Source organism: Natator depressus, chromosome 2, assembly GCF_965152275.1.
Source record: "Natator depressus isolate rNatDep1 chromosome 2, rNatDep2.hap1, whole genome shotgun sequence".
NCBI classification, from domain to species: domain Eukaryota; kingdom Metazoa; phylum Chordata; order Testudines; family Cheloniidae; genus Natator; species Natator depressus.
Window position 1 is genome coordinate 250,879,906 of NC_134235.1, and position 17,327 is coordinate 250,897,232.

The 17,327-nt window shown below is 43.2% G+C and overlaps 1 protein-coding gene across 1 annotated transcript in view; it reads right to left on the minus strand.

Moving 5' to 3' along the window:
• Positions 1 to 17,327, minus strand: part of LOC141983316 (sodium channel protein type 5 subunit alpha-like) — a 100,031-nt gene that overhangs the window by 71,966 nt on the left and 10,738 nt on the right. The window contains exons 2-7 of the mRNA XM_074946335.1: positions 14,389 to 14,683; positions 12,529 to 12,647; positions 10,418 to 10,534; positions 7,780 to 7,908; positions 4,655 to 4,746; positions 3,498 to 3,719 (exon numbers count right to left, since the gene is read on the minus strand). Of these exons, the coding sequence (XP_074802436.1) occupies positions 3,498 to 3,719; positions 4,655 to 4,746; positions 7,780 to 7,908; positions 10,418 to 10,534; positions 12,529 to 12,647; positions 14,389 to 14,631 (922 nt within the window). The 5' untranslated portion in view covers positions 14,632 to 14,683. The remainder of the gene's footprint in view (positions 1 to 3,497; positions 3,720 to 4,654; positions 4,747 to 7,779; positions 7,909 to 10,417; positions 10,535 to 12,528; positions 12,648 to 14,388; positions 14,684 to 17,327) is intronic.

Genomic DNA, 17,327 nt, shown 5'->3' on the forward strand with positions numbered 1-17,327 from the left:
CCTCAAGTAGCTGCTTTAAACATATCCAAAATGGAGATGGTTTGCAAGGAAGCCTATTTAGATAATCTCTGGGCAGAAAATGGTTGGTCCTTCATTGTCTCAACAAATGATATAGACTGTCTCAGGGAAGCTCTGAAGGGTTTAGTCCTTTGCAGATAAAAGGCTAGGGACCTACAAACATTGAGGGTATGAAATCTGAATTCTCTCTGATTAGAATGTGGTTTGGGAAAGAATATTGGTAGATGACCAATATTATTCATTTAAACAGAAATCTGAAATTACCTTGGACAGGGACTTGGAGTTTGGTGTAAGAGATACCTTAGAAATATGGAAAACTGAATACAGACTTCCTGTCATGAATCCCTGTATTTCCCCAGTTCTCCTAGTTGATGCAATTGCTACCATAAAGGAGGTGTCATAGATAAGTGTAATAGTGAACATGTTGCTAGGGGTTCAAATGGAGGGTCCATTAGACCTGCAAACACTGTGTTGAGGTCCAGGGAGAGGGAAAATCCTAGTTAGGTCTCTGAGGAATTCAGACATAGTATGCTAGGAAGAGACCGTACAGACTTCAATAAGAGAATGATATGAAGTGGTGGCTGTAAGGCGTACTTTAACAGAAATAATTGAAAGTCCAGATTTCTTTAGATATTGTAAATAGTCCAAGACAGTACATAGCTGTATGTTAACAGGATGTAACTGGGTATTGTATGTACCTAGTTGTAAATTTTTTCCACTTAGCAGTGTAGGCTTCTCTGGTGGAATCTTTCCTACTATTTATCAGAACAGTCTTGATATCTGAAAAACAAGTCGGACTGTCTCTGGACAGTGAGATGGAGGGGGGATGGGTTCGGATGAAGGATGTTCCCAGTGTCCTGGGATATCAAGTCTGGTGTTACAGGTAAGGGTCTTGGAGTAATAAACCGATGTTGGCCTAGTGGTAGCTATCAAGATGACCCTGTCAGCATCTTGCTCGATTTTCCTGTGTACCTTGGGAATTAAAAGAAATGGTGAGTAAGTGTACATCAGTGTCAAGGATCACCACATGAGGAATGTATCTGACGGATCGTGGGCTCTGAAACCATCTGGAACAAAAGGTGAGATACTTGTTTTTTTCTGTCACAAACAGATGTATTGAAGGATGGTCCCATTCCAGGAAAAAATGTGTGAATCACAGTCTTTGTCCACTCATGATCTGATGAGAAATGTCTTCTCAAATTATCTGCCAGAGTGTTCTGCAGATCTAGAAGGTGAACTGCTGGGAGAGATACCTCGGGCTGCAGGGACGTGGTGCTGGCCACTTCCGGGAGCGGCGTGGGGCCAGGGCAGGCAGGGAGCCTGCCTTAGTCCCACTGTATGCCACTGCCACCACGGAGCCACTCCAGGTAAGTGCCCCAACCCTCTGCACTGAGTCCCCTGCCGCACCCCTCCTGCACCCCAACCCCCTGCCCTGAGCCCCCTGCCACACCCTGCACCCCTACCCTGAACCCCCAACCCCCTGCCCTGAGTCCCCCCTGCACTCTGCACCCCCCCGCACCGCAACCCCCTACCCTGAGCCCCCTGCCGTACTCCACACCCCCTCCTGCACCCTAACCCCCTGCCCTGAGCCCCCTCATACACCCTGCACCCCTCCTGTACCCCAACCCCTTGCCCTGAGTCCCTTCCTGCACACCACACTCCCTCCCACACCCTGCATTCCCTCCCACACCTAAACCCCTTGCCCCAGTCCTACATTCATGGCCCCGCATGCCATTTCCCCACCCAGATGTGGCCCTCGGGCCAAAACATTTGCCCACCCCTGTGCTAGACATTAATATCTCATTGGATTGTATGTGCTATCATCCTATGTGAAGTTATGAAGTTTGGCTATGTATGTGTTACTGAAAAATGATGTGAGGTTGAAAACACCCACAAGGAGCCTTTCAGGTACAACAGTAAAAAGACGAAACAATGTTCATGGCTCATTGAGGAAAAGCACACAAGCACAAGGCTTACTCCAGGAACTGTGTACCATAGAAACCTCTCAGAGATAGCATTACACAATGGGAACTGTTTGACCCAGGTCACAGCAAAAGAGCTTTCCAGCAAGTGGGAAGAAGATATAAAAGAGGGAACTGACATCATGATGGTACCTCACTCTCCCTAAAACAACACACCTGGAAACACCTGAAGAACAAAGACTGAACTGGGGGAAGTGATGGTCCCAGGCTAAAGGGATTTCTAGCCTGTGTATGAAAACCTGGGAAACCCAAGTCGCAAAGCAAAGACAGCTTGTACATTAAGAATCTGCCAGCATGTTTATCACTCAGGGTGAGAATTTACTAATTCATATCCTATGTATCTAGTATGTTAAGCTCAGTTTGCGGTTTTGTTTATTTACTAGGTAATCTGCTTTGATCTGTTTGCTATCACTTATAATCACTTAAAATCTACCCTTTTGTAGTTAATAAACTTATTTTATGTTTTAATCCAAACGAGTGTGTCTTTTTAAAGTGTCTGGGGAAAATCTCAGCTTGGTTATCACAAGTGTGTACGGTCCTCTTCACATTGAAATACCAGGCGGACCAGGTATTAAATCCATATACTGGCCAGATTTTGACCAGGGCAGGACGGTACTGCTCTGGGGTCCTAGGTAGGAGGCTGGTGGTTAGAGAGCCTGCATGTAACTGCAGCTGGGTGTGTCCCTACCTGTGTGAAAGTGGAAGTGCAAGCTTGGAGGACTCTGCAGCTGGTCACAGCAGCACAGTGTGAGAGGGAGCCCAGGCTGGTGAGTCAGAGGGCTCAGTGGTACCCCAGCTCCAAATGGCACCCTGGGGGGAACCCATCACACATGCAAACAGTTTTTCTGGTGTGGTTCCTCTTGTGTATTTTGAGGTATTTCTTCTGCATAAACCTCTTTCTTCCCTTGGTGCATCTAACTAGTGCCTGTCCTCTGAGAATGCTTTGGTGTGTTGTCACATACCTCTGTTCTCATCCATACTTTCAGCACTAACTGTGGTCATGACATACATATGGAATAAAGAGATATAGAACCTATTTCAAGGAAAAAAGCGAGCAATTTAGCTGAATCTTTAATAAAACTGTTCAGTCCACTTCAGAACACATAAATGTGTAGCCTACTTAAACATACAGTTTTCTGTATAGTTATAACTGTTCAGCACACTGTACAGGGCAGAACTTCTGGGAATTACATCAAAGAATGAGCTAATGTGCATTTCAGTTATTATGCTATCATACTGGGAAACACAGATGAATATTATCAGAAACGTTGGGAACATTATTTCCAATACTTTTGATGGGGAGTGGGGGGAAGAGAGAGAGAGACAGAATTGTATCACCAATAGCAGAAATTATCCCAGGACATTTGCAAACTGCTCTTGCATTTTGATGACTAATGTGTTGTGGTAGCAGTTCATTGGTATTTTCAATATCATTTGCAGTGCAGGATTCTCCATATATATACTACCATTTTAAAAAGAAATAAGAGGACAGTTTACCTGAATCATTAGTAAACAAGTCAAAGGAGTCCCATGACTTATCATCTGAAGTAATAGTTCCGTTGGTGTAGTTAAAATCCCTGACACACTTATGTCTCAAATTGCCCTTAAAGAGCTGGAGGCCTATGAGGGCAAAGACACTCAAGCAGAAAACGGTCAGGATCATCACATCAGTAAGTTTCTTAACAGACTGGATCAGTGCACCTACAATGACCTTCAGTCCTAGAGAGATAAAATTCAACAGTGTATGGACTGAGAAACTGATACACATACAGTATACCATTTTTTTGAGATTTAAAACAAGATACAGCAGCCACTGTTTCATATTTACTAGGCCAGTGTTACATGCATCTTTGCAATACAAGCAAAGCCCAGATGAGAGAGAAGTGATCAACATGAGAAATGTAGTTTTTTCCCCTACACACATTTATCCCTAGCACTTTTGCGGGGAAAGCAGGTTGTCTGGAGGGCAGAAGACTTCTTATGTTCTTCCCCCATGTATTGCACCCTCTTCCATGCAAGGATCAGGATAGTTTGTCTTTCACAATCTAGAAAGCGGAATAAGCATCATGCTAATAAAATTTACAGTGATGCTACCTAGGGAGGATCTGTGAACACTAGAGACATACAGAAAATAATACAGACGGACCAGAAAGAGACCAATGGACCAAATTCATCAACCTTATTCAAGTTTTATACAGCCCTTCCTTAATCAGGCAATACCTAATTGACTTTCCTGATTAAGGAATAAGTAAAAACTGAATAGGATCTGAACCAATAATAATAAATATTAATTATAAAGCACAAGTCTGTTGATGTATTGACATTGCACAGTCAAAACAATAATAAACTAGAACAATTAGAAGGGCTTTTTGTGTAATAGTCATTATAAAGATCAAACAAAATCCTCAAAGACATAAATAAAGAAAATAAATTAGATGGCAAATTGTTTCCAGTGCTTAAATGATTCTGACTGGGCCAACAATCCTGAGACACCATCCATGCCCACGAATTCAGTGGTATCTGTAGCAGCTGAAAGTTATACAGATAAAAAAGACAAAAGACCTGAAAAAAACAAACAAACCAATAATGAAGTAGTTGGAGGAGAAAAATCACTTGTAGTTGGCAGAAAATATTCAAAGATCTGGGCTTCTTACCTGGGACTATTGAAATAGTTTTTAAAGCTCTCAGAACCCTGAATGTGCGAAGGACTGAAACACTGCCTAGATCACTAAACGCCCCTGCATATCTGTAAAATCAAGACATGATACAACATGCTATTGAATTGAATGAACAAAGCAACTACTTTATATGCGTTTTCCCAACTGCTAACCCTTCTGAGTATATAATATCTTGTGCATTAGTAAACCGCATGTCAAGGGCTCATCCTAAGTGTTATAAATCTATTTCTTGGTTAGTTCAAATAGAACCTATTTACATGGTAGTGCTTGATTATGCATGTTGCCAACTTCCTACAATACACTTTTAAATTTAAACTAAAATAACACAGAAATTATTCAAAATTATGTATTTCAAGCTGAGGAAGAAGAAAATAATTTCTTTTTGACCAGATCCTCAAGTAAAACTTCAAAGTATGCCTCCTCCCTAACCCCACAATAAAGCTCTCAATTCCCCCTGTGCCACAGGCCTGCCTCCTAAAAAAAAAATCAATCTATTTTCCTCACTAAAACAAAATGAATCAAATCTATCCTTTAGAACTGTATTCCATATTCCCATAATGCAAAGCAATCAGTTCTCCCCCCAAATAGTCCCATTCCACAAAAGAAGCCTAACATCCTCCCATAACACAGAGTCCCCAATAGCTATCAACTACAACCTTTGCTCTTCTCTGCTTCTCAGCTCTGTCTGATATTAGCCCTTCCTCCCCCTGCCCCACACACACACGCAGGCACACATACAGACACAGGCACACACACACACACACACACACACACACACACACACACAGTTCTTTTGGCCAAGCAGGAGGTCAAGCTTGAGACTTTGAGCGAGTCACGACTTCACGGGCAGAGATATTAATGAGGTGACTCAGAATGTTTCTCCTAGTTTATTTTATATACAATCTGTTTTTTTTAGAGCAAAGATGGAAAAGACCACAGCAAAGCTTCACTTACACACACTAACAGAGGCACGTGTAACTCCACATTTCTTTCTTCCTTTAATGGTATCATTTTGATATTCTTTTCCTTAGAACAATAGCCAATAGTGCCACGTGAATTAGTAACAAAAAGGGACCTTTAGATAAGATGGAACTCTAAAGTCCATGGCTGTATTTGTGTGTGTGGTAGGAAGTTCCTCATCTCCTCTTCATTGACTGGGCTGCAGTCACTGTGTTGCCACTGGGAGCACAGTGAGTGAGACGCTGTCTGTGCAGACAGCTCAGCGGAACGCTGTACGGAGTAGCTCCAGCCACTGTTGGTATGGAGTACACTTCGTATTATCTACTACAATGAAATATTTGGAAATGCTATGGATGATAGTATTGCCTGTTTATTGCCTTACTGTGATAAAAAGAAACCAAGACAGAAGGAACTAAAAGACCCAGTATCAGGGGGTAGCCGTGTTAGCCTGTATCCACAAAAACAACAGATTTATTTGGGCACCTTAAAGACTAACAGATTTATCTGGGCATAAGCTTTCGTGGGTAAAAACCCCACTCCTTCAGGTGCATGGAGACATGCACTTCTTCCATGCATCTGAAGAAGTGGGTTTTTTACCCACGGAAGCTTATGCCCAAATAAATCTGTTAGTCTTTACAGTGCCACCGGACTCCTTGTTGTTTTTAAAAGACCCAGTATCTTTGGAACTCACAACACTCTGGAATGTTTGGAGTAATCAAATAAAACCTGGACTAACAGGTTCTACCTCTGGTTGGTACTTATATTTGAAAGGAAGCTAACATAAAAATGTATATCCCCTGTGAGTCTTGAGCTGTGGATTGCAAATATTCTTGACATGCTTGTGTAACAATCGGAAGAGTACATAATACAGTGGCTTAATGGGTTTGATTTTATTTCCCTCTTGTGGCTGCCACTGTAATAGCTTTCTAACTTCAGTAGTTCAAGCTCAAATTGTGTTTCTGGTGATGAAATCCCAGATTTGATTCACTGACTACAATGGTGTCTGTACGTACGTGGCCATAGTGCCTTCATACACATGCCTTCATACACACACACGCACACACACACACTTCATGACACTACAGATATTAAATCTCACTGCCTGTCAGGTCAGATCTGTTTCCTATTTCAAATAAAGGGGTTGCTGGTTTCTATGTGATGGAATACAGCATATCTTACTGCTGTCTTTGCCCTCTGTACAGTCCTTTTATCCTTTTTTGAGGGATTGGTATACTGTTGCTCTCCTCTACACCCTACAACGAAGGGAATTCAGGAGCACTAGATAGCTTTTCCCGATACAGTTATTGTTCCTTAAAATGATTTTGTGTTGTGGGTGCAAAGTAGAACAATTTAGCCACTTCAGTGAAAAGTTAGAGGAAAAAATCAAAACAAGCAAAAATACTTTAACGGCATGATATCCCTTAATCAGAGGTGAAAGTAAGCTGGTACGCCCCGGTATAGCGTACCGGTAAGAGCCGGTGCACCGTACAGGGGCAGCCCGGCTTCCCCAGGGGGCAATTTAAAAGGCCTGGGGCTCCCAGCAGTGGCTGGAGACCCAGGCCCTTTAAATTGCCTCTAGAGCCCCGCTGCTGGAGCCCTGGGGTAGTGGCTGCAGGGCTCCGGCAGCTATTTAAAGGGCCCAGGCCCTTTAAATAGCCACTGGAGCCCCGCTGCCGCTACTCCAGGGCTCCAGCGGCTATTTAAAGGTCCGGAGCACTAGAAGCAGGGGAGCCGCGGGCCCTTTAAATAGCCCCCAGAGCCCTGGGGTAGCGGGGGCTCCAGGGGCTATTTAAAGGGCCAGGGCTCCAGCTGCCTCTGCCGCCCCGGTCCTTTAAATAGCCGCTGGAGCCCCGCCGCTTCCCCAGGGCTCCGGCAGCTCTTTAAAGGGCCAGGGAGGTAGAAGAGGGGAGCTCCAGGCCCTTTAAATAGCCCCTGGAGCCCTGGGCTGCTGCTGCTACCCCGGTGGGGGGGGGGCCACTTACCTGACAGGGTGGCCTGGGGCTGGCTCTGACCCCCTCAACCCCGCCCCTTCCACCCTAGGCCCCGCTCCTTCTGGGGGCCAGAGCTGGCCCCAGAGTACCGGTAAGTCACTCGACTTACTTTCACACCTGCCCTTAATATATATATACACTCTTACTTACGCCAGAACAATGACACTGAAATCCAACCAGTTCCATGGATCTCGAAGGAAAGTGAATTCATTCAGACAGAATCCTCTTGCCAATATTTTTATCAATGATTCAAAAGTGTAAATGCCAGTGAAAGTGTACCTGGGGAGTAAAGTGTTCAAGAAATGCGAGAACATTCAGCAATTAGTGGAGGAGACACATTCTGTGAGCTGCCTTAGAGCCCCCAGGAGCTAGTCCAATGGCCCCGCTGAAGATAATGGAAAGGCTCCATCGATTTCGATGGGTGTTCGATCAGGATCTAACTCATAGGCAATCTGAGATATTAGCTGACAGCAGTCTGGATTCAGTTACCAACATCTGTGTCTGCAGCATATTCACTTACCTCTGACAGTTTTCTTTGCTAAAATTTTAAGGTGTCTCGGATTGGGCAATCCAAATTTGAGGTAACCAAAATCACAGGCCACTTTTAAAATTTGTGAACATAATTCATATAATCACTTGTCAATGTGCCAAAATAGCTGTATGTTGGTCAGTTTGTGAATCTGGTAACAGGATCTTCATTTTAAAGGCAGCATTGTTTTAAATGGAAATTGTCAGTAAATGCTCTGCTGGCTTTTCTGAGTGCGCTTGTCACTTCAGCAAGAACGAGGTCTCCTGTGGGGATTCTAAAAGCATCTGATACACAGAAAATATGTTCAGAAATTATTTAACAGCAATGTAGCCCTTTTCACTGAGAAAAAATATTCTGAAAATACTGTCTGAATTCATTCAAACAGCATTTTCAATTCTCACAGCATATAATATTCTGTCTAAATTCTGACTCCCTTACATAGAAACTTAGGGAGGCGCACCATTACAAATGGAGATGTATATTAAAATCATGCCACAATTTTATTCAGATATTACAGTTAGCAAAGTGGATGAGCTGATAGACCAGGGGTGGGCAAATTATGGCACACGGGCCAGATCCAGAACCTCAGGGCTTTGGATCCGGCCCATGGGATTGCCACCCCCGTGGTGCTGTGGGCCCCGCGCTGCTCTGGGAAGTGGCCAGCACCATGTCCCTGCGGCCCCTGGGGGAGGGGGGCAGAGGGCTCTGTGATCTGCCCTTGCCTGTGGGTACCTCCCCCCGAAGCTCCCATTGGCCGTGGTTCTCCATTCCCGGCCAATGGGAGCTTTGGGGAGGTACCTACAGGCAAGGGCACTGCACAGAGCCCTCTGCCCCCCTCCCCCAGGGGCCACAGGGATGTTGTGCAGGCTAATTCCCAGAGTGGCATGGGTCCAGGTCCAGGGCCAGGGCCAGGGCAGGCAGGGAGCCTGCCCTGGCCCCGGTGTGCACCGCTACCACCCCAGAGCCGCTCCAGGTAAGCGGCGTCGGGCCGGAGCCTGCACCCCAAACCTCTCCTGCACCCTGCACCCCAACCCCCTGTCCTGAGCCCCCTGCCACACCCCGCACTCTTCCTGCACCCCAACCCCCTGCCGTATCTTGCACCCCTCCTGCACCCCAACCCCGTGCCCTGAGCCCCCGCGTACACTCGCACACCTCTTGTGCCACAACCCCTTGCCCCGAGCCCCTTCCTGCTCACCGCACCCCCTCCCATACCCCGTACTCCCTCCCGCACCCCAATCCCCTGCCCCAGCCCTACATTCATGGCCCTGCATGCAATTTCCCCACCCAGATGTGGCCCTCAAGCCAAAAAGTTTGCCCACCCCTGTGATAGACTGAAAGTTGTTAATTTAGATGCTGATCCTGCAATGTGCTCCAAAAGAGCAGGAGATGCAGTGATGTTAATGGGTTCTGTGCAGGTGCAGGAATCCAGCTACATAGAGTTCATTACAGGATTGCCAGCAGCAAGTGTTCAAAACTCATAAGCAAGGCCCGAAAAAGTCACACGATTGGCCTAAAAATAATGATGTTTTAGAAATAATACATTTGGGGTTCTTTTTCTTTGCCTTCTGTTGTTGAGGCCATTAGGGTTCACATTTTCAAGTTTTCCTCTACAACTGTGAGGGCTAGAATTGTACCTTTTTTCTGAAATCTGAGATTTTCAGGTTTTAACATGACTCCAGAAGCTGGGGCTTTAAGACAAAATACTAAATATTGTGCTGTTTAGTGAAAGTGATAAAATTGCGAGAACTGGCAATGCTGAAGACAAGGGCCTTACTTACTGACAGAGTTCCACAAGCAAAAAGCATCTGACAGAATATTTTACCTGAGCAAATAGTGCACAAATCAACATTACTGAAAGAATTTTAAAAAGACAAAGGACAACAACTTGAAATCATTATTCAATATTGACATTGGTGGGAGACTTGTCTGGGTAAGCATTGAGTAAAAACTGAGGAAGGACTTCAGGGCTTAGAGCAATGAAAGGTGGAGGAAAGATAAACAATAAAAGAAATTTAGCACTTTTTTTTCCTTCATGGCTCAGATTCTGCTCTCCAATGAGTTACTCTGGATTGACAATGGAGCAAGTGAAAATAGATGATGGCCCTATTTCCACAAAGCAATAATCCTGAAGTTCTAACACAAGCAAAATTCCTACTGACCCCAATATGACATTACCTTGTGAGAGGACTACAAGATTAGGCCAATTAACTAATTAGAACTAGAGAATTAGGAAAAATAAATTCCTACAGAAATACTTACTCAACATACTTGTTCCATACAGGAGATTCAGGTGACTTAGACTTTCCAGGAGTCTCTGATATAGCCATGAAGACACAATTGGTTAAAATAGTGCACATAATAAACATAGTGAACAATGTAAGTAACAGGAGTTAAGGTAAAGAACATTATTGTATAATCAGAAAATGTCACTACACAAAGTGTTTTAACAGTTGTGGATTTAATATTTGACTTCAAAATAAAATTGTTAAGCATGTCATACAATTTGATGTTATTCATTTTAATTAATGTCACCTCATAATACACTATTATTAACATTATTTAAAATACAGTTCCATCTAAGCAACTAAGATTGGGACTTCATTGCACTAGGCATCACATGTAAAACTTAATAAGAAACAGTTCCTACCTCAAAGGGCTCAGGGTCTAAATAGGTAAGAATGACAAAGAGAGGGGAAAGGGATGTATTTTTATCCTCATTTTACAAATGAGAAACTGATGTGCAAAGAGATAAAGGCCCCAGATCCACAAAAGTATTTAGATTTCAGTGGAAGTTAGGAGTCTAAGTAGCTTTGTGGAACTGGGCTGAAGTGCTCGCCCAGGGTGACACAGATAGTTGTGACAGGTGGGAATTGAAGCCAGATGTCAATGCCCCAGGTCAGTGCCTTAGCCACAAGACCATCCTGCCTCACACAAAAACCTTTTGTTCAAAAAGATATGTGTAGAAAATAGATCACTGCTTGGCACTACTCTCCTTCTACCCTTCCTCTTCCCTCATATAATTTGTTACACTCATTTGTGGAGTCTCCATCTTAAATTGTATTATAAGCTCTCTAGGGCAGGAACCATGACTTTGTATGTGTTTATACTGCATCCGGCTGGTGCCTTGGGCACTAATGCAATAAAAGTAAAGGTAATAACAGTGAATTCCTCATGAAACTCTGAGGCATGTATTACATTATGCCCTTTTTACAGATGAAGAAACAGAGTGATTAAGTCACTCATCCAAGATCAAAAAGAAAAAGCCAGGAACATAATCCAGAGAGCTGATTCTGATATCACTGACACTGATTTTACACTGTAGTAATTATGGGTGTGAGCCTGAAAGCGGTGCCAGGGGTTTCCACTACCACACACACGGGATCTACAAAAGCGCTGAGCACAGCTCAATGGCATCACTGGAGCAGATCCCCACTTGCAACTGGTGCAGAAAGCTAAGCAGATACAGTCACCACATCACAGATGTGATCCATGTGCACCCAGCTCTGGAGGAGTGGGCAGAGGGCAGAAGGGGTGGGACACCACACTCCCTGTGGACATGCAATCCAGGAAGCATGGTTGTGTGCAGAAGATCTTCCCTCCTCAAATTCCCCTATGCCTACCAGCTGCAAGTTTAGGAGCCATCCTTTCAGACAGGGACCTCCAGAGACCCAACAGCTGCACCAAAAGCACCATGGACCTGAACGCAGGCAGCCCTGCTGGAGAAGGGGCATGTCTGAACTAGGCTTGCCAGCCCAAGCGACCACACTTCAGCATGCTGAAGAGGTGACCCTAGACAAAAATCACCCTCCCTGTACCATTGCAGAGCCATATGCAGCACCCCTCCATCGGAGCCTGTCCCCTGCTGCTAGGGTGGCCTTTGGATTACAGAACATACTTCTCCTCAGGGTGCTCATAACACCTTTGAAGGGCTCCATGTGATTGGTGGCACTCTGAGATCTGTACAGTGGCAGGATCATGCCCTCTTTTGGGTCTAAGTATCACTGTGGTACTCCAGTGTAACTTCACAGTGTGAAACATTCTAGTGAACCAAGCACATTGACTTTAATGACATTACTCCCAATTTACATAGGTATAATGAGATCAGAATTGGGCCCTCTGTTACTTGGTTTCCATGGCCATCCTTCCTCTGTACAGATCTATCCCTGTACTTTCCAGTTTCATATACTAATAATAGTCATTTCTAAAATAATTCAAAATTATCCGTGTGCTATCTGGAGCACATATATTATTGCTTTTAGAAAAAGGCTAGAGCCAACATATGTTCTAAAATATAACAAGCACAGTATAACTATCATTATCTTGTATTATTATTTAAAAAATAGAATGAGTAAAGCCAACTGAAAGGATATTTGTGAACCAAAATTTTAATCACTGCTCTTCTGATTGAATGAAAAGGGCTAAGTATACACAAGGCACGTGTGGCAGTAAATCGGAAGATTGTTTTTCCTTTGTTCAGTACCATAAATGTCTTTAAAGAAAACAAAAACATGAGAGATAATATTAAATAAATTAAACTTTTACAGAAATTGAATTGAGGATGTTAATGGTTTGTATTTATGGCCAGAGCTGCAGATTATAAGCAAAAGTCTGATGTCTGGACTTGCACTTTGTTTGTTTAAACTGAAAGACTTTTTTGTAAATCTTGTCTATTCCTTTTGATTTCTTATATATTTATACCACACAATTTTCAATGACTCAATAAGAAATATTGTGTACTATGGAGAACACATTACATGTCCTTTTTTTCCCAAGGAAAATTTAGGCTATTAATTAATCAGTTGGAAGTTCTCAGTAGGAAACTTTCTTCTTTAGCCCTGATCTTAAAAAGAATGTCCAAAGAAGTCGTTTTACTCATGTCAATATTCATAAATGGGACAACTCATGTGAGAGTCAATCTACATACGCCTGTAAGCATTTGCAGGATCAGGACCTTTATTTACTGAACCACTTTCTCAGAATTCACTAATATTGACATTAGAACTGGTCCAGAATTTTTCAGTAGAAGTTTTTCATCAAAAAATACTGATTTGTCAAACCTGAAACTTTTCCCACAAAAGAGGTGGTTTTGCTGAAATTTTAATCGGGAAGGTTCCTCAGGTCCAGGGTGGAATTTCTGAAAAATCAAGGACCCTGGAATTTCCGCTAAAAACTGGAAAAGGGGAGTGTCCTAACAACTGGGATATACTTCCCTTTCTCAATTTCTTTCCCGCTCTTCTTCCCTTTCTCAATTTCTCCAGTTGGAGCTCTTCCACTTTGAATAAATAACTAAATATTCTTTGGATCAGAGAGAGACTGACTCTATTGCTCAGTTGTTTGGCACTCACCTGGGGATATGGGAGACATGGGCTCAAGTCCCTGTGCCAATGAATATTTAATTATTTATACAAGATGTAACAACTGCAACAGGAAAGACTTGGGGAAACCCATCCCATTAGCTTGGGGGATAGGTCTCTAACCAGAGTGTGGGAGACGTGGGTTCAAGTCTCAGAATTTCATGTATATTTTAAAGGCTAAAATATATTCTATAGAAAACATTGTCAAAGAACTGGTGGTTTTGTAAAAATATATATATTTATTTTCTGTATTTCCTTATTAAAATTTGTAACATAGGAAAATAGACTGTATTAAGTGATTCTGACTATTAGCAGCCTTTAGAGAGAGGCTACATGTAATGTAGTGTCTTTGATCAGCCTACACATAGGTCTAGTAGGCTACAAGATACTTTAGATAAACCAATAACTCAGTTTTCTGTCATCATGTAGTAATAGATTTTTATATTGTGTCCCATGTTATATTCAGTGTGGGTGAAATTCATCTTTGTGAAGAGGGCTAACATACACCAAAGTCCCACTTGAACCCTATTTGGACGGCTTAAGCAGAAAATAAGTGATGCATATGCCTCATGCTGATTAATTTCATTCTGTTTGATTAGTAGATTATAAAGTTAAGGTTTTATTATATTATCACTTAGTATGCCAAGTATGTTAGGTACCTGTTTTATTATAACCTGATTTAATACAGCTATCTTAATATAATCATTCAAAGGAAGCACTGCCAAATTTAGCTTTCTGATCCCTAAACCAGAAAAGGCTCTCTACTGATAACTGGTCAAGGAGGCATAAAAATCATACCCCTCGGCATTAGCATTTCTTCTCTGAACTTCTTAATAAAGCAAAGTTAAAACAACAAACTTTTTTGATGGCTCTAACCTTGTGATCACTGTAGTAAGGGTCAAGATCCTCCAGTGGTTCCCCAATGAGCTCCTGAGGGGGAGTTCCATAGAGAGCAGGCAGCTTCTGGAAAGCCTGCAAGTCAAGCTGGGGCCGAGGTTTCTCTTCAGGCTTCTGACCTACGCATTCCTTCTTGGCAGCGATTCGCTTCTCAATAGCAGCCAAGGATTCACGTGTGAACTTGCAGAAATTGTTAGAACATGGTAGTGAGAAGTCAGCCATCTTTTCATCCTTTTCCTCCTGTGATAGATTGTATCCCTAGTCGTGGAAACAGCTAACAAGAGGTATCAACGTAAGTGACTACCAAAAACCTGTCAAATACAACCAACCACAGTTGGCTTTGCAGTTGTCTTATAACTGCACCTGCTTTTGTAGCTGTCAATCTCCTAGGGAAAGAAAACAAAACAACAACCACCAAGCAGAACTTGCATTACTTATTAAATGGGATGTCTTATGTGACAAAGTCAGGCTGGACAGCTGTAAGAGAGTGGTGGAAGGCAGATATTTTAGCCTTTTCCCCTGTAAACTGACAAGAGTTTATCTCAGGTCAATCAGGGGCTTCTGGAGACCAATTAAGGGCTGCCCGAGACCTTTACAAAACTCTCTTCTGGTGAGAGAGTGGGAGGAGAGACAAGCTGCTGCAGGGTTAGTGGCAGCAGGGAGAGAGGCTTCTCCAGAGTGAGAGGCTGCTTTCCTCCCTGTTTAGGGGAAGGACTGGCACACCAGAGCCAATAACAAGGCAGCACCCTCCCCCAAAGAGGGGGGTAGGAAAAGATATCCCTTTTATTTTGTGCTGTGAATTTGTTTCTTTTGTTTGATGGAGGAGTACTCCTTGAACCTTGAAAATATGGCTAGAGAAATCCCACATGAGAAAACAAACACTCTGCGAAGTGGGGGTGATTTACTCCAGTACCCCCCTAACACTGCAAGAGGAGGAAGTGCTAAGGCCAGCGAGACGGAGGAGGTGCCCTGCCACATTTGTTTCTTTCTCTTCATTAATTCCATCAAAGAGTAGCAAATTTGCTCTCTTGAAAAATGACAGGTTTCAGAGTAGCAGCCGTGTTAGTCTGTATTCGCAAAAAGAAAAGGAGTACTTGTGGCACCTTAGAGACTAACAAATTTATTTGAGCATAAGCTTTCGTGAGCTACAGTGAGCTGTAGGTCACGAAAGCTTATGCTCAAATAAATGTGTTAGTCTCTAAGGTGCCACAAGTACTCCTTCTCTTGAAAAAGGAGATAACAGATTCCTTTCTTGAAGCCTGGAAGTTCCCCCTTGCTGTCCCCTCCCTCCAATCAATAAGATTCCACTTGCCCCCAAATGGATGGACAGCGGGGTCCACCATTCTAAGAACTAAGCATTGGAGCTCAACTGCCAAACTCCAACTGCCATGGAACCAGTTGATACCAGTGTTCTATCTCCATCTCCTGTAAAAGGGGCATACAAAGCAAAAATGTAAAAGCAACTTAAGCTGCCTGCTGAGAATAGGAGCCCTGCTGGATGACTGCTTCTTGGAGCAGCTAGTCCTGGAACCCTCAAGGGGAGAGGCAATTCTTGATTTAGTCCTAAGTGGCACACAGAATTAGGTCCAAGAGGTGAATATAGCTGAACCATTTGGTCATCACAACCATAATGTAATTTAATTTAACATCCTTGTAGGGAGAAAAATACCAAAGAAACCCAACACAGTAGCATTTAACTTCAAAAAGGTGAATGTGATGGGGTGTTCACCCCACACTAGACTGGAAAGTGTTAATGAGGGTGAGAAGGGCCAATTAAGTAGCTGGGCTACATCTGAGGGGAATTAGGTGGCCTAAGTAACCCCTGATTGATAATGGAGCCCAGCTGAAAAGGAACAGTAGGGGCTAGTATAAAGCCAGGAAGATGACAGCAAAAAAGGGCTGCAGTGAGCAAGCCTGCAGTCACTCTCTAGGGATTAGATATTTAAAGGAGCAAACCTATTGGAGGAGAGTAGAAACCCCAGGAATCCAAGCCCTGTAGGAAGAGTTTACACAGAAGGTGGTGGGGTGGATGCCTGAGAGAAGGTGTGGGAAAAGATTCAAGGAAACAGCAGCAAAGTGGGACATTGCAGACCTTGGCCACTGAGTAGAGGATCCCTGGGCTGGAAACCAGAGTGGAGGGTAGGCCTAGGTTACCCTCCCAGCGACTGGGAAAGTGGCACAGTCAGGGCAGTCGATATGAAGACTGCCTGGGATGGTTTATCCTGTGGGATTTTGTCACCACAGGAAGGGGAAAACATATAATGATCTGGCCAGAGGGCCAACACACGAAGAAGGAGCAGATGAATCACAAAAAGGGAACACTGTATGTCTGGAGAATGAGAGGGGATTCAGTGTGAGCAATGGGAAGAAGGAAGCGTATCAGACATGAGGGCAGCAAATCACCAGACATGGCCACCAAGAAACACCAAGCGGTGAGTGCACACTATTACAGGGAACTCCACAAAACTAAGAAGACTACCTTAATGGAAATTAAAAGGAACAGTCTTGAGTGAAATGCTTGCAAGCTTCATGGAAGCTGTTTAAAAACACAAGAACAGTGGCTCAAATTATAGGTATACCTCAAATAAAAAAAACACTAAGACCACCAAAAAATGCCATCATAGTAAACAATAGAGTAAAAGGGGTAGGTAGACAAAAAGACATCCTTTAAAAATTGGAAATCAAATCATACTGAGGAAAACAGAAAGGACCTTTAACTCATTGTAAAGCATAATCCCAAATATACATACAAAATTATGGGGTCTACATTTGTTGTTATCACTCAAGAAAGATTTTCGAGTCATCGTGGATAGTTCTCTGAAAACATCTGCTCAATGTGCAGCAATCAAAAAAGCTAACAGAATGATAGGAACAGCTAGAAAAGGGATAGATAATAAAGCAGAAAATATCATAATGCC